Genomic DNA, 20,739 nt, shown 5'->3' with positions numbered 1-20,739 from the left:
TCCCTTTAACTCAATTGAATTTATTTTGAAGTAAAAATGGATAAGTACAGGTTTCTTTGTATAACTAGAAAGCATTAGAATAACTATAACAAAAAAGATTATAAAGAACTGATGGAACATTGTATAAAGTTTTTCCCCTACTCACTCTAAAAAAAAAAAAAAAGAAATGATTCTGCAAAGAAGACAAACAATAGGTAAAATAATAGTTCCAAAAGTTATTACTCTTTTATTGGCTTCATTCTTTATAAGGTATTCTTGTTTGTTATATTAAAAGAGGGACAGGAAACACCCAAGAGCCACTTAAGAATGAAACTGGAAGAAAAGGGAGATGAGAAAGTTACAATTCCCACACTACATTGAATCATAAACTAACCAAACAGGCTAAGGGTTTGCACAATATGCTAAACTCAAAAGCAAAACCTGCCATGCCATGTCAGAAAGACAGTTTAGAACTGATAAAGGTATAGTAACCTTAAAGGAATTTATGAAAAAAATAAACATAAGTTTCCCAGAGCCAGCTATGGCAGAGAGACTGGTTTGGTGGACAATGGGAATACCAGGGTCTTAGTGTACCTTGATCTCAATGAAGCACGAGTCAAGAACTCTCATAATATTGTGGTCCAGAAGAATCAATGTTGGATTTGCAACTTGAACAAATTCATCCCATATATATATACTCATAAATAGGGCAGCATGGTGGCTCAGCAGTTAAGGTGCTGGGCTTGTCAACTGGAAAGCTGGCAGCCCAGATTCGAGAACCGAGCACTATGGGATGGGGTGAACTCCTGCCCACCTAGCAGTTCGAAAGCATGCAAATACAAGTAGATAAATAGGTACCACTGCAGTGGGAAGGTAACAGCACTCTGCTGTCATGCTGGCCACATGACCATGGAAATGTCTTTAGACAATGCTAGCTCAATGGCCTTGAAATGAAGATGAGCACTGCCCCCTATAGTTGGCTATGACTAGCAGAGTGAAATCCACAGGGGACTTCTATATTCATAAATGGTTCATCATCTCCCTGCAAGGAAGCATCAGGTGAGGTGGGCCCAGGATTATTCAACCTCTTTTTACGTGCGTAATACCAAACTATAAGGATTGGCTAATTCTTTGCAGGACACAATCCCAATTCAAAATTGTGCCTGAACACATCAAATTTAATAGGCTGATGTTCACTCATGTCCAATGGAGTATCCTGCTTTTGGGTAGGAGAAGTCAGATGTACAAGTAGAAGATCGGGAAGTTACAGTATGTCAGGTGGCAGGGCTTGTAATCTTCTACCAATCTTGCCTGTGGGAACTGTTGATTGAACTTGTTCTAAGTTGAAAATAAGAGTAGACCAGGATCTAATTATTAGAAGACTGATTGGGAGCAATGAAACCAGCTCCCGTCTTATCAGTAATGGTTTTCCTCCTTGGAAGTTTTCAAATGGGGGAGCAGGGCTGAATTCACCATACAAGAGGTTGGACTAGAACAGAGGTCTTCAACGTTGGCAGCTTTAAGACTTGTGGACTTCAACTCCCAGAGTTCTCCAGCCAGCTAGGCTGCCAACGTTGAAGACCTCTGGACTAGAACGATAACTCATCCATTCCGTGAAGAAACAAAGACCAAGCTTAGCATATTCATTGACCAAACGCAGTTAACTTAAGTTTTGTCTGTAAGTAGTGCATTGTGTTACTATAGCTATCACGATTTCCCTCAGGAGCGGGTGTACTCTCTCAACCCCCTAGGCCAGCGGTCAACAACCTGAGGCTCTGGAGCCGCATGTGGCTCTTTCACCCTTCTGCTGTGGCTCTCCATCATTCAAAATATGCGTCACAACAAGCAATGTGCAACACCCATCAGTACATGATTTATTGAGCTTTCCAACCCTCGGTTAGGCCAACCATGGATAAATCCAAGAAAAGTTTCAGAAGAAAACAGAACGTTTAATGCAACTACATATGCCAGTTTTGTGGCCGCTCAAGAAATAGTCAGGCACGGGAAGGGTTTTGTGGCTCCCGGTGTTTTCTTTTCTGTGGGAAACGGGTCCAAATGGCTCTTCCGAGTGTTTAAGGTTGCAGACCCCGCCCTAGGCGAAACGAACACTAACCGAGGTTAGTGTGTAGCAGCGAGACTTGCAAACGTCCGCTGGTGTGAATGAACTCAGCTGTCCTTGCGCTGTGCTTCTCTCACACGCCCGCTCCGTCAACTTATTCTAGCCCAGCAACGTCCAGCGGGGAGTAACGACAGGTGTACATAAAGGGCCGGGAATTCCCTCTACGTCGAGGCGACTCTCCTGCACCGCTCTCGACCCTTGCCTTAATTAACCTAAGAGCTTCTCACGCTCCAGGCTGCGAGCGCGAGCGCATCAGGTTTCCCGGGGATTTCGCCTCGCTGCGTTTCGGATCGAACAATTACGTTCCCAGGGCGGGCTCGCATATACGTGGCCTTGGCTCTTCTATTACCCGGCGTGGGTGCGTGGGACGCCTCTGCAAAAGATCAACAAGAAGGAGGAAGGTCCTGCTTTTGTCTTAGGAACCAAGAGAGGCAAGGAGCAACGAGTTCTGCCCCCCGCCGCGTCCTCTCCCCTCTCACGGCTTCCATTCCGGAGCCGCTTCACAGAGAAAGAAGCGCTGGACTGCCCGAAGCCAGGGAAGCGCGGCGCGTGCGCACTCGGAGACCTCCAGCCTCTTCTCCCCGCTCCCTCCCTCCTTTCCCCACCTTTACTCCCAAGCGCGAGCGGAGATGTGAGGTGAAGCTTAGCGGAGGAGCGGCAGCCGCCAGGGGAAGCCGTTTGCCCGCCTCTGGAGCCTGAGGCAAAGAAAGAAAGAAAGCGAGAGAAAAGGAAAGGGAGTCGAGCGGGAATTTCCACCGGCCGCGACAGAACAACAGTCGCCGCCCCGTGTCCTTCCCACCCACCCCCCTCAGCGCGAGGCTGTCTCCAGTCCGCAGATTCAGAAGCTGCCCCCTTTTCGTGCCCGGCTGGCAGGCGCAGGTAGGGCGGGAGGAGCAACATGTTGTCGGCTCTCGAGCGGCGCTGCTCCCAACCTGCTCGTATCTGACCCCGTGGAAGCAACTTTGTGGGCTCCCCCTTTAGCGGGGGACGAACGAACCGCTCCCTCCAAAGCGAAGAGTCGCCTCTTCTTCACTGCTGGCGACCCACCCCGCCTCAGCCGCTAAGGACCAGCCTCACCCCAGCTCTTGTTCGGTTCGCCACAAGGACCAGCCCTTCCGCGGGCTTCACCTGCCTCCGGGGAAAGTGCCTGAGGGAGCTCCGTTGCGCCTCCGGACCGAGAGGGCGAGGGGGCGATTGTCCGCCCTCGCCCCAAGGATCGTACCTCGCCCGCCGGCGAGCGGCTAGGGGAGGACGGCAAAGCCGGGCAGTCCAAGGCGACAATCGCTGGGAAAAGGCGGAGCGCACACCGAGCGAGGCAGGGAGTGTATCTCCAGCGGGGAATCTTTCTTCGCGATCCCGAAGCCGCGATTGATGCAACTTTCTTTGATTTCTCCCCCGCGGGTTAACTGGGGGACGGAAGAAAACTCTCCCGCCCGGAAAGGGGATTTCTTATTTCGTGGTTTTATTATTTTCTTCGGAGGAGGAGGGGGAGGAGGTTAGTTCCTCCTCATCTTTTAATTGCTCCTTCTTGAAACGGCGGGGCCATGTGGTGAGGGCATGACTCGAACTTGACACCTCTCGAGGAAATCATCAGGGTTTATTTCTCGACAAAAAGAGACTCCTCGCCTTTCTTCTGCTTGGGAATCGGTTGGTGAAATGAGTTTAAGTGGCAGCTCTTCCAGCTTGGGCAAACACTGTTACTAAGGGTGTGGTTGGAGGGTACCTACCAGGTCCTTGGCTGACCATGCATCTTCTCAAAGCGACATTTGGCTGGCTGTGGCATATGGGCACGCTGTATATCTTTGCCCAAGCAACATTAAACAGAGATGGTGTTGTCAGAAAAGGTCGGGAGTGTGAATTGTGGTGCCAGACAGCTCCTCCGCTACTTCAACAAGTGGCCCACAAACAAGAAGCAGCTTGGGTTGTGGGGCACTTAGGTGGCATTCCTGAGATTTCCTTACCCAAAGAGCATCCAGTCAGACTCCAGGCTAAGGCTGGAGGTCAGGAGGGCTGGGCTCCATTGAAGGATTATAGTGATGCCCACAAAGACTGGACGGTCACTCAGACTGTCAAGCATGGAGAAGGTGTGCAAGGGGCTGGGGGTCACTTGGAAAAAAAAGACGAAAGTCATTTGAGGCGAGATTCTTCTGTAGCCTTGAGGACCAGAAGTGCTCTGAAGGCTGAAGAGTGGGAGAAGAGCTCAGCAAGAATTGGGCGCAGGAAATATCCAAGAAGCAAGCGGGGGGCTGGTGAGTCCCAGGATACAAGAGAAGCAAGAAAAAGTAAAACTTTCAAGAACAGGCACCACGTCAGTGTCTTCAATATCTCAGTGGATAGTCAGACAACTCCCTTTCATGGAGTTGTGGGGAATGTTGTGCCTCAGGCATTACCCTTGAATGGCTCAGCCAGTCACATGGCAGGAAGGGAACCTGCTGCCCTCAGAAATGGGACCTTCCAACCACCTCATGTAAAGAACCCTTTTTACCCACTGACTCAGGAGTCCTATGGTGCCTACGCAGTCATGTGTTTGTCAATAATAATCTTTGGCATTGGGATAATGGGGAACATGGCAGTGATGTGCATTGTCTGCCATAACTACTATATGAGGAGCATCTCCAACTCTTTGCTGGCCAACTTAGCCTTTTGGGATTTCCTTATAATTTTTTTCTGCCTGCCTCTGGTGATCTTCCAAGAACTCACCAAAAAGTGGCTGTTGGAGGATTTCTCCTGCAAAATTGTACCTTACATTGAGGTAAGTAACAATAAATGTCACCTACCTGCAATTTCATAGAGGCTCACGAGATTGGGATCATGGGCCCAATTAATGAATTGGAATCAGAATCCCATTGCTTTGGTCTTTCATATTTACAGATATTTACTATTGACTCTACCTCAGGGGTTTCAAACTTGCGGCCCGCGGCCCGGATGCATCACGCGCTGGCCACGCCCATCCCGGTTTAGCAAAGGGGAAAAAGTCATAAAACGTCACACAAGTTTGACACCCCTGCTCTACCAGACCCTTCTAAATTGGGGATGCTCTGCTTCCTTACATCTGGTGTGTTTGCTTTCACTTTTTGCATTTTATCCTTGATAATGGAAATCATTGTGCTAAATTCAAGACATGAACTATTTATATTATTGTTGTATTATTGAGTTAAGAATATGTATGGTTCTTTCTCAATCTGCTAAATAGTTCTGCTTGAAGAAGGCACTGCATACATAAATTAAATGATGCCAGATTTATGTTTAGATATTCAGCTCTGTTTCAAAGATCTCAGGTATAGGCATTGTCCATTCTTGTTCTACAAACTCCAGTAATTTATTCCAAGGGCATGCAATCTGTTACTCTCCCTTGCCTTTGGCTATGCTGGTTGCAGCTGATTGTGGCTGGAATCTCAAACATCTGGAAGGTACTAGATTGCTTAATCTTTATGTATTAAATCAAAACTGTTGTGCAACCTTCAATAGATAAAATTTCCCATACTGAAGAGATGCATTTAAAGTTAAAAATTGTGTTTCTACATTTCCCACTGCCTTTTGATTTACAAATGAGAAATGGTTAGACATAACTAATATAAAACTTTTGTCTTTATTTTATGAAACAAGTTGCATTAAAAACTGTAACATTTGCTTCCAACTTTCAATTTATAGGGTGTAGAAACTGTATATTGGCTTACATCCACGTATTGTAAGCCAATAGATGGAATTAAACAAATCTTTGTTGGATCCGATCCAAGTATTTGCATCCAAACATATGCATGAATATAATATAGGAAGCTTAGTTTTGTATGATGTAAATGTTATCATAAAGGACCAGGAAAATATTAATCCTTGTTACATGTCTTATCAGATTTACTACAGAAGAAAATATAATAACAATCATAAAATGGATTAAAATTACAAAAATTCAAATAAACTAAAAGTATTAAAATATTAACTTAGTTTTGGCCCCCCCCCTTTTTTTTTTTGATATGTTTTATTTTTTTAAATATCCCAGTTCTGATTAAATCCTTGGCTTCTGGCAAGGGAATAGATATTTTGCTACCCAGCTTGGACAGAATCCTTTCCACTGTTCGGTTGTCTTGCTTTATTTATTTCCTGGAAAAAAGAAACCATTAAATCTAGGTGATAGTGTGAAATGATTCTATGCATGTGACAGTATGCTTGATATCATTCATTTAATTAGCAGCAGATGGGTAAATGAAGGGAAATAGGATGCTCATAGTCCCTTAGAAAGTCCATTTCTATTAGCCCATTAGTTAGGCAAAAAATTATTTCCTGAATTACATTTAAATTGCATTCATGCCAAGGAATGGAAAATAAGGTATGGATTTTTTTTTATTTTTTGGTCCTCTTATAGCGGAAAGTGCAATGCTTTGGAAATACATTGCCCAAATAAATCACTTTGATTTGTAACTTTAAAAGCTTGCCTGTAAGATATGACCCCTAACTGTAGAACTTACCATAAAACACAGGAGCATGGAGTAAACATGACCTTTTCCATGACAGACCCAGAGCCATTTAATAAATTTAAGATGTCAGTGTAACCATCTGTCACTTTATATTGGAGGGTTTCTACCTTGACAGCAATAATGGGGATAAAATAGAGATGAGGAATGTCTCATTTTCACAGAACTACATCTCCCAGAATTCCTCACAACTGAGCATGGTGTGTTAGCTTAAATTAATATGTAAGCTTAGAATTCTTTTATGTTGGGTCAAGGATATTTTAAAGTACAGGTGTATATTGAAAATATATTAAAACAAGTATTGCTGTATCAATTGTGGCATCATGTTCAATAGTGTATAACAAATGACTTTAGTAGGAAATAAAAAAAAATGGAGTAGAGCTATGCATCATATAGAAGATGTATTTTATTCCAAACTTGGAAAATTCCAAGCAATTATTTTATAGTTGCAGCAATTCAAATAAAACATGATTTGAGTGTTCATGCTCGAACTCGTGCCTCTCAAAACAACCATGTTTTGTTTCACACTTGAAACAAATCTTTCATAATGTATGTTGTGTTTCATATTCAGAACACTGACAATGGCCATTTTGAGCTCAGAACATTTCATCATTATAATGTTTGTAGACAGCACATGATGCTCCCCTATTTTTAATCCCAAGCATCCACCGCTTAGAGGCATGTTATCTCTGAACATTTGAAGATAAATAGGCCTTAGTTGATGTATCTCTCATATATTCATCTAATCCCTTGTAAAGCAGGATAATAATGCTCTTCTAGAGATTGATCAACTTTACTGTAGCATTACTGTAGTGGTCTTAATTTGCATCAGCAATAATGAAAGCAATATTAAGGAGTTGTACTCAATGATGGGATTCAAGTAGTTTAACAACCGGTTCTCTGCCCTAATGATTTCTTCCAACAACTAGTTTGCCAAACTGCTCAGAAAGTTAACAACCGGTTCTCCTGAAGTGGTGCTAACTGGCTGAATCCCACCACTGGTTATACCTCAATAATCTCTGTAGGGTCTCATAGTTTCTAAGAAAAAAAGTATTCCTCAGTTTAAGTCCTAGTACAGGGGTGTCAAACTCGATTTCATTGAGGGCCACATCAGCATTGTGTTTCACCTCAGGGGAGTGGGGTGTGTGTGGCCAGGGTGTGTGTGGTCAGATCGATGTCACTCGTGTTGGGGGCACCTGTGGTAACCGAGTATTCTGCCAGCGAAAACAGGCTCCCAAGCTCTGTTTTCAGCTATGACAGCCTCCTGCAAATCTCTGCCAGTGAAAAATGGAGCTTGGAAGGGCCGCTCCATTTTTACTGCCAGAGGCACCGTGGGCCAGTCCTTCACTGTTTCCAGGTTTCACGTGCTAGATATAAGCACCCTGTGGGCCGGATCCAGCCCCCGGTCCTTGAGTTTGACCTAGTAACCTTACCCTGTCCTAGTAAGTTTATGAACAGTGTTAGTGGAGTTCAAAATGATTTGCCATTGATTGCTTCAGTTTTCAGGTTACTTGAAACTTTTGGGTTACTTGAAACTAAGAGTGAATATGGTAATGCTGTTAATCTTCCAAACTAGAAAGTGATTTTTTTTTCCACCATGGAGAAAAAAAAAAAATCAATTTTTGCCATCTTCAGGTATTACCTACTGTGTTCTCATGATACAATCTGTGAAATTTGATATTGCAGATAAGTCAACTTAAAGAATCACCTTGTAACCTAAATGTAAGGTCTTTAAAACCTTTACAGTTCTTTTAAAAAATGCTTATTAAGTAAGCATTGTCATACAAAAGGCTGATAGCAACTCCATTGTAAAGGCGTCATTAAAGTGATCTGTTTATTTTATTTATTTTTCATATTTATATGGCCACCCTTCTCACACAATTTAACTTCGGGAGATATACAATAAAAACTAAAATAGCAATATAAACAAAAATTCTACAATTAAAAGCATTAGTATTATGATTCAGGGGCAAGGAGATAGATGTTACAAACAATGAAGCTATCTCATTAAATAATCATTCCCTTGCCTTAATACTAGTAGTGTATGTGTAATTTTTCAATATGCACTTTGCTCCAAGAGGTTTACAATCAACTTTGAAGTAAGCACAATAGAAAACTTTATACCTTATTTCCAGGTATAACATTGAAGTCTGACTTCAATAATTTATAGAGTAGGATAATACAACTTTCTTCAATAATACAATTTTCTTGTAGACGTGGCTTGTTTTGTATTGTTTCTATTATTGTATTTAAGTTCAGAAGAAAAATGATAGAAACATAAAAATAACAAAAAGTAGATATAAAATGTACAAGCATTACGAAATGACCTAAAATTTCAAAATGACATCTAAATTGGTACTTTGGAATAATTTATGTCAATTAAATATTTTAAGGTAATGTATTAATCTAGCAATGCAGTTATTAACAATTATTGTTATATAGAGTTCAAATTGTGAGTTATAAACTGAAATTTAAAAAAATACTGTAATTGTCTGTAAGCTAAGAAATATGGTGAATTTAACAGATCATAAAGATGTCTAATATTACATTACATTACATTACATTACATTACATTACATTACATTATATTATATTATATTATATTATAGTCCTCAATTGAGAAAACCCAAACTTTGGATGCAGTATGAAATAAACATCAGTTTGTTTTCAATATGTGGCAGATTTATTTAGGTTACCAAAGGCATGATGCCCAGTATGTAAAGTACATCTTGGCTGATCAATGCACTCTATGCCACAGGAAGTAGTTATAAACACAAAATCCATTTCTTCTTTTGCACCATATGGTTAATATTTCCTTGGTCATCTTATGAATAAATTAAAGTATTTCTAATTCATTTTAACTGACTATTAAGTAGAACAAGGGTTAGGTCTATGTAACAAAACTGAAAAGGAAGTAGTTCTTTTCTAGGGCAATTTCATAAAAACATTAATGAGTTGAGGAAGATGGCTTTGATAGCACTTGCATGTCCCTTTGGTGAACCAAATCTGTCTATATGGTCAAATCATTAAGAGAAAACCTGTGCATGTTCTCCTTCCTCATGAGATTGACGAGCTATGGGCCTGCAAGTACTGATGGCATTTTATAAACAAACTAAGCAATTTTATTCCAGAATCTCATTCAGTTTGTTTTGTTTTATGGATGCTAAAGGATAACTTTTTAATAATAATTTAATATTGAATGATTATTTTTGCAATACAATACTGTTTGTTTTATCCTGCTGTATTCCTCCCAAATAAAGGGACTGGACTAGAAATATTACCAAATAAATGATATCTAATTTAGTGTATTCCAGTAATTTTCTAGAGATAACAATGATAACTTCAAAGGTTTGCTCTCTTGTTTGTGTTTATTATATTCTTTTGTGACAAACTTTTAATTTAAAGGGAATTTTGAAGTAGGTAGGGTGGTCAAAAATGATGTAATTATGTCCAATGCCACTGCAGTTTTGCAAAACATATTGTAGTTTCTTAGATGACAGCAACCATGATTTGATCCTGGTATTAGTTGCTTAGTATTACCTCCCTTCAGGTCATTTCTCACACTCACAGTGATATATAGGTGTTTTTAAACAGGTGGATAGGATTATAAAATGAATGCTTTCCATTAGCACCATCAGTGATCTTTAGGCAAGAAAAATGCAGATATAGAAAGTTCTCAAGTTTTCTTGTCTACCTGATCATAGCATTCATGCATCAATTATATGTTTCCTATTTTGTTTTAGTTCAGTTTTCACCCTGTCATTCCTCCATGAGGTAAAAGTAGCTTACCAGGGAATCTCCTTTCATTTTATTACCCTCAACAACATCTATGTGGGGTAGGTTTCACTAAGAGAGAGACTAGTCTAATGAACTTTCAAAAGTGTGGATCCCTCCACCACTAATATAGTACTGTATCTTATGCTCAGGAGATTGTTCAATGAAGTTGTAATTCAAGTGTATAAATCTACTGAACCAGATCTCTAAAGTAATATTGCAGCTAATGTTGAAACCATGTTCTTGTAAATCTAAACAAAGAACTATAGAAAGGAAAATGTGGATTTCATCTTAATTGCATGCCATGAATTTATAAATATATATTAAGGCACTTGATTTGTGGTTTATGGTCAGCATGAATCTTTTGATCTTGGTTAATTAACATTTGTTAAGTTTTTTCTACCAAAGATGGAAAACATTTTGTTGAATCTCTTTAAAGACTTAAAACCCAATTTTCTGTTAATTTTCATGTGGCTATTATAAAACATGAAAGAATTATGTAACAGCAATTTAATTTCCAGATGCATTGTGGAATTTTAATTTGCTGTTAGAACAATTATATTCATTTGCTGCTTTATTTTTAATTTGGAACCTCTTTTTTATACTGTTTATGAATTGGTTTTTAATCAATAATTTAAAGCCATATTGTATAAAGTCTATCCTAATTGAAATATTGCTTATATTTGTAGTAATTCAGAAAACACTTATTGTAAATTAGTAAGAAGTTCGAAAACTTGTAATTTCTTGCTTCATTTATTCTGAAATACGTTTTCTTTCTATTAGTGTTCTTGATTTTAATAGAACTGCTCCCATGAATTGATGCTTAAATAGAGGCAATATTTAGAATAGTTAAGATCCAAGTGCTTTACTCCATGCTTTTTCTAGAATTAACCCACAGTATATATATATATATCATGGATTACAACTTCAAACAAATAATGTGATGACATCACAATAGCAATAGCACTTAGATTTATATAGCACTTTAGCACTCTCTAAGCAGTTTACAGACTCAACATATTGTCCCAACAATCTGGGTCCTCATTTTACCGATCTCAGAAGGATGGAAAGTTGAAGTCACAATAATGATGTGACGGCTTAGTTCTTACAAAGCTGGTGCCACTGCCACAAAGCAGCATGTGTGTTAAACTAACAGTAGTGTTAAAGATAGTTATTTAATGCTAATTCAATTATTGGCTCACGTCTATGGTATATGATATATTAATGACAATAAATATACAGTAATTTTAGAGATATATCACTGAATAATCAGGATCAATTTATGAGCGTACAGGTTAATCAGCTTATTACACTACAAACATGCATTTAGCATAGAACTTCGCTAATCCAATTTAACATTGGTTAATATTTGTAAGGCAGTGATTTGTATTTCATCTATTTTTTGAGCTGATTTGAAGTAAATCATGGAACTAATCAGTAACAAGAGGTTTGACATAAATAATGTTAAAACTTCATGAAGTGTTTTGTGGCATAACTTTTAAAATATTCCCTGTATTTTTTTTAAACCATATTTTTCTTGTGTGCATTAGTGTACATCAGAGGTATCAAACTTGATTTCAGGGTTGTGTTTGACCTTGGAGGGCTGGGGTGGGCGTGGCCATGGTGGGGGTGGCCAGGAGTGGGCATGACTATGTGGGCTTGACATGGGACTCATGTTGCGGCACCTGTGGTGGCCAAGTGCTAAGGCAGGACTTCCCTGAGACCCTCCCTCATTCTCATTATAATCTCCTTCCTTCCTTCCTTCCTTCCTTCCTTCCTTCCTTCCTTCCTTCCTTCCTTCCTCCCTCCCTCCCTCCCTCCCTCCCTCCCTCCCTCCCTTCCTTCCTTTTCTTCTTTTTCCTTCCCTCTTCATTCTTCTTCCTTCCCCTCTTTCCTTATTTTTCATTCCTTGCTCTCTTCCCATTTCCCCATCTTTTTCTTTGTCTTTCCTCTTTCCCTTTCCCTTTCTTCTTTCTTATCCCTTATTGCATGCTCAAATGCAAACGGGAAAACATTTCTCCTTTTATTTTGTTTTTATTTTGTTTTGATAGGCCTCTGCCAGTGAAAATGAAGCCCTGGGGGGCGTGCCCCATCTTCAGCTGTGACAGCCTCCTGCAGCCCTCTGCCAGCAAAAATGAAGTTCGGAGGGCACAGCCCCCAGAACTCAGTTTTCACTGGCAGAGGCACCACGAGCTGGTCCTTTATTGTTTCCAGGCTGGCCCCACAGGCCAGATCTAAGCACCCAATAGGCTGGATCCGGCCCCTGGGCTTTGAGTTTGACACCCCTGTGTAGATCATGCTATTAGCTGAGCAGTGATAAACAGCAATGTGGTAGTGATACTTCTTTATACTTCCCAGATCCATACAGACTACAATGTCAATCAGCTAGAACTAAGTAGAGACAGTATTTTTCAGCCTTAGCAACTTTTAAGATATGTGAACTTTAATTCCCAGAAGTCCCCCCAGACATGGGTCTAGATGGGGCTACCCTTGAAAAGTGTTCGGAGACTACAGTTGGTCCAGAACGCAGCCGCGCGAGCTGTCGTGGATGTACCTAGGTACACCCACATTACACCAATTCTCCGCGAGCTGCACTGGCTCCCTATTGGTCTCCAGTCACAATTCAAGGTGTTGGTTATTACCTTTAAAGCCCTTCATGGCTCAGGGCCAGGTTATCTTCGAGACCGCCTTCTGCCGCATAGCTCCCAGCAACCGGTAAGTTCCCACAGAGTTGGTCTCCTCCGGGTCCCGTCAGCTAAACAATGCCGGCTGGCGGGCCCGCGGGGGGAGGGCCTTCTCTGTGGCTGCCCCAGCTCTGGAACCATTTACCTCCTGAGGTCTGGACCATCCTGCTTTTCCAGCAGGCCTGGGGCCGTTGATCTTGCCCTTGTGATCTGGCGAGTTCCGGCCATGAATGGCATGAATGAGTTTTTAATGTTTTTAATGTTTTTAATTTTTAATTTTGTGTGTGTGTGGTGATTTTTTGAAGTGTATTGTGAGCCGCCCTGAGTCTTCGGAGAGGGGCGGCATATAAATTGAATTAATTAAATTAAATTAATAGAGAAAGGAATTTTAGATAGTCAAAGTCTACCCTATCTGGACTGCAAAGGTCTGATTGACCAGACACTGGAAACAAAGAGGTAGAATTTTCTCTTTGCTGCCAACTTGTGTTCAGCAAGATTTTGAAGCCCTAAGTGACCCAATCAACATTTTTCAGAGAATGTCCTTTCTTTGATACATTTGAATTTCATCCATTATGAAAATGGATATTTCACTAATAAAAAATAAGTGAGACATGATTGTTCTTGCATATGTTATTTTGAGCTGCCCAGAGTTGATGATTCGGGCAATATGTAAGTGCTGTGGAAAAAACCACGTACAAATTTAAGCAATGAAATTTCCTTGTTATATTCATCATCTTTTCTCACAGTGATGAAAAGAAGTTTCTTGACCAGTGGAATAAACCTACAAAATACGTGAGCATTTCTTAGAAATGTCAAAGTGGACCTGAAAACAGGTTGAACTTCTAGTGCAAGTCTGCACATTCAGTGAGACATGAAATTATAACTTTGACAATTTCCCTACCAATAAAACTAGATCATTTTAAATCCCTCTTCTTTTTTTTTTCTTTAAAAGATTCAGGATCCATGTATGCTTCTCAACAAGCATACAAAGGCTTTGCCAACCAGACTTTGGTCAAATGATCAGCCTTGTTTTTCTGTTTACCCTGATATTAGAAATGTTTTGGGATCATTTATACGTGCAAGTGAAAAAGGTTAACATTTGCATTGGCTAAAATGGTCCACAAACATTTGTATTTGCCCAACATATGTGAAATTTCAAAACAGAAAGGAATTGTCTTTGACAGAAGAAAACAGAACTCAGCAGTGTTTTATGGGTGACAAAAGCTACATTTGTTATCTTGCTGCTGTAGAAATTAGTTCTAGATGTTCTTGGAATTAAACTCCCTTCTAAGTTTACACAATAAATGATGTCAGACATTATTGTTAAATATGAAAAGGCAACAGTACTGACAACTTTGATTTATCTCCAATCTGATTCTCTCCATGTCTTCCAATTGTAAGTTTTCAAATTCTTAGAAAGTATGAAATGGAGGAGAAGATATGTGTTAGTCTGTGGCAGCCAAAAATCAGAAGGTGCTGGTAGCACCTTTTCAAATTTAATTGAAAGCTATAAACATTAATTAACTGTAATTGTATTTCACAAAAGTGATACCTTTTAATTAAATTTTTAAGTCTGAAAAGGTGCCACCAAACGCCTTTGATAGTTGGAAAGTATGGAGGGTGCCAAATTGAAAAAGACTTGTATTTCAGTAACTTACAATTCAGAGAGTAATAACAGCCCATTTGAAACAGTTTTGCAGGTCCAGATGTGCATATGAAATTCATATCCCAACATAATCCTCAATCTAAAATTTAGTTCACTCCTGGTGTGTGGGTGCTATATTTCAGTGAAACACAGGAAGGTATGTTTAGAGATGAGAGATGACATCTGTTCTAATCTTTTCTTGCTGGTTAATTTTGGCTAGATTGAGGCTCTATCTATAATTACATGAGAGAGTTCTTGTTTTCTTGAGTGAGGGATGTATTTAAAGAAGGCAGTCATATTGCTTTTACTGAAAACACTATCCTTAAAACTGGAACATCTTTATAATTATAAGCCAGTCTTCCAATCTTTCATTCTTAGTGAAGGTAATACTCTTAAAGTGCAAGATATATCTGGATAAAACATCCCACCTACTTCAAGTGGAGTGCCATCTAGGATATGATACTGAGAATACTTTGTTCACTTTGATGAATAACTACGCAAGAAGCTAGATTCAAGGAATATGGCACTGCTAGTTCTATTACCAATCTTCAGTAGCATTGGCCATGGTATTCCTCTGGGCCATGGTAGAGACACTGTTTCAGCTTATTTCCTGTTTGGATGTACCTAGAAGGTGGTGCTACTAAACTACTGTTTGAGATCTGTGTCATTGACCTATGACATTATTTATGTGTCCTACATTGTTCCACATTTTCATGAAATTGATGGGAATAATCTTACTAGGGGTGACATGATAGCAGTCTTCCAAAATCTAGTAGGCTGCCACCAAAAAGAGGGACTCAGCCTATTCTACAAAGCACCCGAAAGCAGGACAAGAAGCAATGGATGAAAATTTATGAAAGAGAGAGCCAACCTAAAACTTAGAAATAAGGAGAAATTTCCTGACAGTGAGAATAATTAATCAATGGAACTGCTTGCCTCCTGAAGTTGTGGGTGCTCCAACACTGGAGGTTTTTTTAAAAAAAGATTGGGCAACTATTTGTCTGAAATGATATAACATCTCCTGCTTGAGCTGGGGATTGGACTAGAAGACCTCCAGTGTCCCCGCTCTATTATTCTAATTCTTATCCTAATTCTGAACTTTTCAAGTTAAGTGCAATTATCAAGCTGGTAAAATCCTGTTCTTTTGTTCCCTGTGAAAGTTGGACTTCAAATGGCTGTAGCAAAGAATATATTCATACTGCTACAGATAATATGCCAACTACAGTAATTCTTGAACCATTCAGGCTGTTAGTCATGCTTGAATTTCAACCTATTATGATCAATGCAAGGTGCTTTATCAGGGATTGCCTGTGCAAACGTCTAGGCTGCTGACTGGCCCTGCAAACAGAGGAAATGAAAGAACTGCTCTAAATGCAAGTTGCCCCCTGGGAATAATTTAATAAGCTGTGGTTGACCTTTCAAGACCTAAGCAGCTTAGGGACAGACTATCTGGAGGGCCACCTCTCTCTCATAAATACAGGAGATCTGCTAATTACTACCGACTCATAGTGGGTGCCTGAGTCCCCACAGTCTCACTTTGCATCCTTTACAACCCTCTGACCATGAAGCTGACACCAATTTCCCGGCCGTTCTTGGTGAGAAAGGGATGGATAATATAACAGCAAACACACACATACACAAACCCCCTTTTTCCCCAAGCCCATCCTTACCTGCATATGTGATACAATTCGACTCATCTTGCAATCCTCTATTCCTCCCCCTCCCCTTGTTGTGTTCAACCCTGCATGCCAAAAGGTAGTCCATTTTGGGAACAGATGACGTTCCGTAGAATGGTCTAATGATCTAACTGGGGAAAAGGTAGCACTGTGTTCTTTAAATAGCTCTTGGTTGGAATTTGCTTTCATCTGATGGTAGATGCTTGTTTTAGGTCATTTTTTTAACAGACAGGATAATATGCCAAAGGAGCAGAGCAGCAGAGCATGAACTGAAAAAAAAATGCAATTACACTGATTTTCTGCTGCTGGCAGAATAGAATCAGCTTTAATTTCAATTCAGGTAATACCTTTTTATTAGACCAAGGTGCAACCTGTGCAAACTGTAACAAGTGGCTGGCTCCCATTATTATTTATAAAAATAGTGTTATTTATTTAGTTATATACCCCAATGATCATGGTGTCAGATTTAAAACAAATTATAATAGAATGTTTTTGTTAGTTGCAAAGTCGTATCCGACCCATCGCAACCCCATGGACAACTTTCCTCCAGGCCTTTCTGTCTTCTACCATCCCCCGGAGACCATTTAAGCTCACACTGACTGCTTCAATGCCTCCATCCATCCACCTCATTCTCTGCCGTCCCCTTCTTCCTTTGCCCTCAATCGTTCCCAGCATTAGGCTCTTCTCCAGTGAGTCCTTCCTTCTCATTAGGTGGCCAAAGTATTTGGGTTTCATCTTCAGGATCTGGCCTTCTAAAGAGCAGTCAGGGTTGATCTCCTCTAGGACTGACTGGTTGGATCGCCTTGCAGTCCAAGGGACTCGCAGGAGTCTTCTCCAGCACCATAGTTCAAAGGCCTCAATTCTTTGGCGCTCAGCCTATGGTCCAATTTAATAGAATACTAGAATACTATTAAACTTTTATTCTGCCTGAATTTTTTTCACACCTCTGTTTAATTCCTAATATATTGAAGCAATTACCATTTGTATTTTAATTATTTTGGTTTGAGAGGAAGGAACCAAATTATTTTGGTTTGAGAAGTCCAGCTTGGACTTATGGGGTAGTATTTTTTAATTTTTTAAAATACTTTTCTGATATTTTTTATGTATATTTGTTGGTTTTTAACAGTGGCTTGGTCGATTGTCGTTGTGAGCCACCCTGAGTCCTTGGAGATAGGGCGGCATACAAATTTTATAAAATAAAAATAAATAAATAAAAATAAAATATGAATGCCATTTAAAAGAAGTGCTCCATGGATTGAAAAAGTGCTGGAACTGGCTGTGATGGGAAAGTTAATTGTGTTGATTAAGGAAAAGAATGTATCAAGCTTTCTTTCTACTTGGAAACCGCTTCTGGACTTTCTGCTCAAAAGAGAAAAAACAAAACCCCTAATTTTGGGTTGTGATGATTAAAATAGGTGGTTGTTATAGAAATGGCTAATACTCAGTATTATGTAGAACTGAAAAGTTGAGTTTATAAATTTACTATGTAACTGTCTATGGAGATTCTCAGTCATTCGTGACATAGTTGTCCCAAACGTTCTTTGTCAAAAGGCAACTGGATTTTCTTCGTTTTGCTTCAGTCAGAACTGAAGAAGCTTCTTGAACGAGAAGTGAAACATCTTCAAGCAAAACAAAGAAAATCCAGTTGCCTTTTGAAAAAGCACCTTAATATAACTTAATGCACCAGGAGAAGTAGGAAGTCACAGTTTTTTTCTTCTTCCATCTCCCCCAGACTTTTCCTTTCCCTTTACTTATTTTCCCAATTGCTTTTATTTTCATTTGTATTTTATATTTTAAAAAATTTCAATAAAAATAAAATTTTAAAGGAAGTGCTCCACCAATAAGGAGACATTATCCTATAACAAGTTTATAGGTTAGTCTGGTAGTTTTTTTGGAAGTCAAGATATTTTGTGTTTGGTATCAAATTGTGTATATCCCACCTGTCAAAAGTCTGATTTATTTATTTTTCCTCCTTATCCAGGTAGCATCTCTTGGAGTAACAACCTTCACATTATGTGCTCTCTGTATAGACCGATTCCGTGCTGCCACCAACGTGCAGATGTATTATGAAATGATTGAAAACTGCACATCTACAACAGCCAAACTGGCTGTGATATGGATTGGAGCTTTACTGCTGGCTCTTCCTGAAGTGGTTCTGCGCCAATTGACTAAAGAAAATTCCGAAATCAGTGGGAACCCACCTGTGGAACGATGTGTGGTCAAGGTTTCTCCCCACTTACCTGACACAATATATGTGTTAGCGCTTACATATGATGGTGCAAGGCTCTGGTGGTACTTTGGCTGTTACTTTTGCTTACCAACACTTTTTACCATCACTTGCTCATTGGTGACTGCCAGGAAAATCCGAAAGGTGGAAAAAGCTTGCACCCGTGGGAACAAGCGACAGATTCAGCTGGAGAGCCAAATGAATTGCACAGTGGTGGCGTTGACCATTTTGTATGGTTTTTGCACCATTCCGGAAAACATTTGCAATATTGTCACTACCTACATGTCCACAGGGGTATCTCAGCAGACGATGGACCTTCTCCATCTGATTAGTCAGTTTCTCTTGTTCTTTAAATCTTGCGTGACTCCAGTTCTCCTCTTTTGTCTTTGTAAACCATTCAGCCGAGCTGTTTTGGAGTGTTGCTGTTGCTGTTGCGATGAGTGCATTCAGAAGTCTTCTACAGTAACAAGTGACGATAATGACAATGAATATACCACAGAGCTTGAACTGTCCCCTTTTAGTACGATACGTCGTGAAATGTCCACATTTGCCTCTGTGGGAACTCACTGTTGATTTTCCCTTTGATCAGAATTCTTTTCCAACTTAAAATAAAGTTGGTTTGAGTTTTAGATGTAATTTCAGTTGGATCCTGTTTTTTTTCCTATGTTTGCAAAAGAAAAAGTAAATTGTGTAAAATTTAAAGAATGCCAGTTTGTATATAACAACTTTTCTGTGAGAAATAACTTTAGTTACTAAAAAGAACGGACTTAACAGGGATCTTTAGAATCATTATCTTGATGGTGCTAGCATTTTTTTATTAAGGGAAGGTCGAACTAGTTTTGGCCACTTTCTTCTATTATTTAAACTAATACAGATTTTGGTTTGGGTAATTATTACTGGAATTTCATTCATAATGTTTATAACAAGCATTTCTAAAGTTGCAATCCTAAATAAAGATACTTGATAGTAATCTTCTTAAATTTAGACTTCTGCATAAATATGCAAAGGATTCCACTGTTTGTCTATGAACTTTTTAAAATATGGAAACAAATATTAGTAAGTCCATTTATTTTGAGGCATGTAAATTATGTGCCTATATATTTTACTAATGGGGTTTTAAACTGCTTAACCAAGATCACTGTATCCTTACCCCTCCCCCCAAATGTTTTGACCAGACTATGTGATTTAGAGTGTTTGAGAATAGTTTTAAGTTTGTTTGATGTAAATAATTATGAGATAGTTTGACACAGAAACAATAGTATTTTTATTGTATTCCCTGTACTGTTAGCCAGCAATTAAATAATTTTACCAAGTAATATAAGAAAATTCCCATAGGGGAAAGCAATCATTTTTATGTTGACTTGTAATAAAATAACTAAGATGGTCTTCATAATATGCTGTTCCAGTCAAAAGCATACATCCTATGCATGTATATGCATAAAGGTGTAAAGCCTCTTCCTTTGCCAGTATGACCAACAATAACCATTTATGGAGTAGAGTAGGATATATAATTGTATGGGTGGCTTCTAAGTATAAGCTCTAATTGTATGTTAACCCATTGAATTGGAAGTTAGAACATATCTGCACAACAGGTTCCCAATATTGTACACCTTTCAAAAAATCGTAACAAATCCCTTAATTCTGCAGTACACAATACTCAGGCTGAAGATTGTTTCTTTTTAACCCATTGTTGTATGCAAAGGCATGTATTCTGTCTGTCCCAATGGGGATTCCCACTCATATTGGGTGTATGACTTGTGATTCTATTAGTTTCTTTTTACAGTATTTTCTACAATAAAGGTATGTCTTCAGTCTGTGTATATAACACTTGCTGTAAGTGAAAATGCCATTTGTAGGAAGTAGAGAATTGCCACAGAATTAGTGACAATAAATTTGGAAGGCTTACAATGTGTGGTGCATATTTTATTTCCTGATATTGTTTCTTAGAAATACATAAACATAGAATTGAAATCACATTTCAGAAACTCAATGGTATATTTATGTTGCTTTATGAAGACTGTTTACATCTTCTGTAGTGAGAGGTAGAGGAAGAAGGTATTTTTTTAAAAAAATGTTGAGTGCTTTTGTCAAACTTGATTGAAACAATATCTGTGAAAACAGTGGGAACAAAGCAAGTGTTCTTGGTGTTTTTAAGTAGAAATTCAA

The 20,739-nt window shown here is 39.3% G+C and overlaps 1 protein-coding gene and 1 long non-coding RNA gene across 2 annotated transcripts; one reads left to right on the top strand and one right to left on the bottom strand.

The window, feature by feature from the left end:
* Positions 1-3,406, bottom strand: LOC148112915 (uncharacterized). Its single transcript, XR_015729002.1, has 2 exons — positions 3,176-3,406; positions 1-2,471 (listed from the first exon to the last, which is right to left on the bottom strand). It is a non-coding gene; the product is annotated as an uncharacterized LOC148112915 (long non-coding RNA).
* GPR37 (G protein-coupled receptor 37) lies at positions 2,720-20,478 on the top strand. Its single transcript, XM_034421410.3, has 2 exons — positions 2,720-4,850; positions 18,328-20,478. The coding sequence occupies exons 1-2, from the start codon at positions 3,843-3,845 to the stop codon at positions 19,144-19,146; spliced, it is 1,827 nt and encodes a 608-aa protein (XP_034277301.2). The 5' UTR covers positions 2,720-3,842; the 3' UTR covers positions 19,147-20,478.
* Positions 20,479-20,739: the final 261 nt, after the last annotated feature.

Source organism: Pantherophis guttatus, chromosome 7 (assembly GCF_059756535.1).
Source record: "Pantherophis guttatus breed Tessera chromosome 7, ASM5975653v1, whole genome shotgun sequence".
Lineage (NCBI taxonomy): Eukaryota > Metazoa > Chordata > Lepidosauria > Squamata > Colubridae > Pantherophis > Pantherophis guttatus.
The sequence above is the reverse complement of the archived record's forward strand: the minus strand, read 5'-3'. Positions and strand labels throughout refer to the sequence as shown.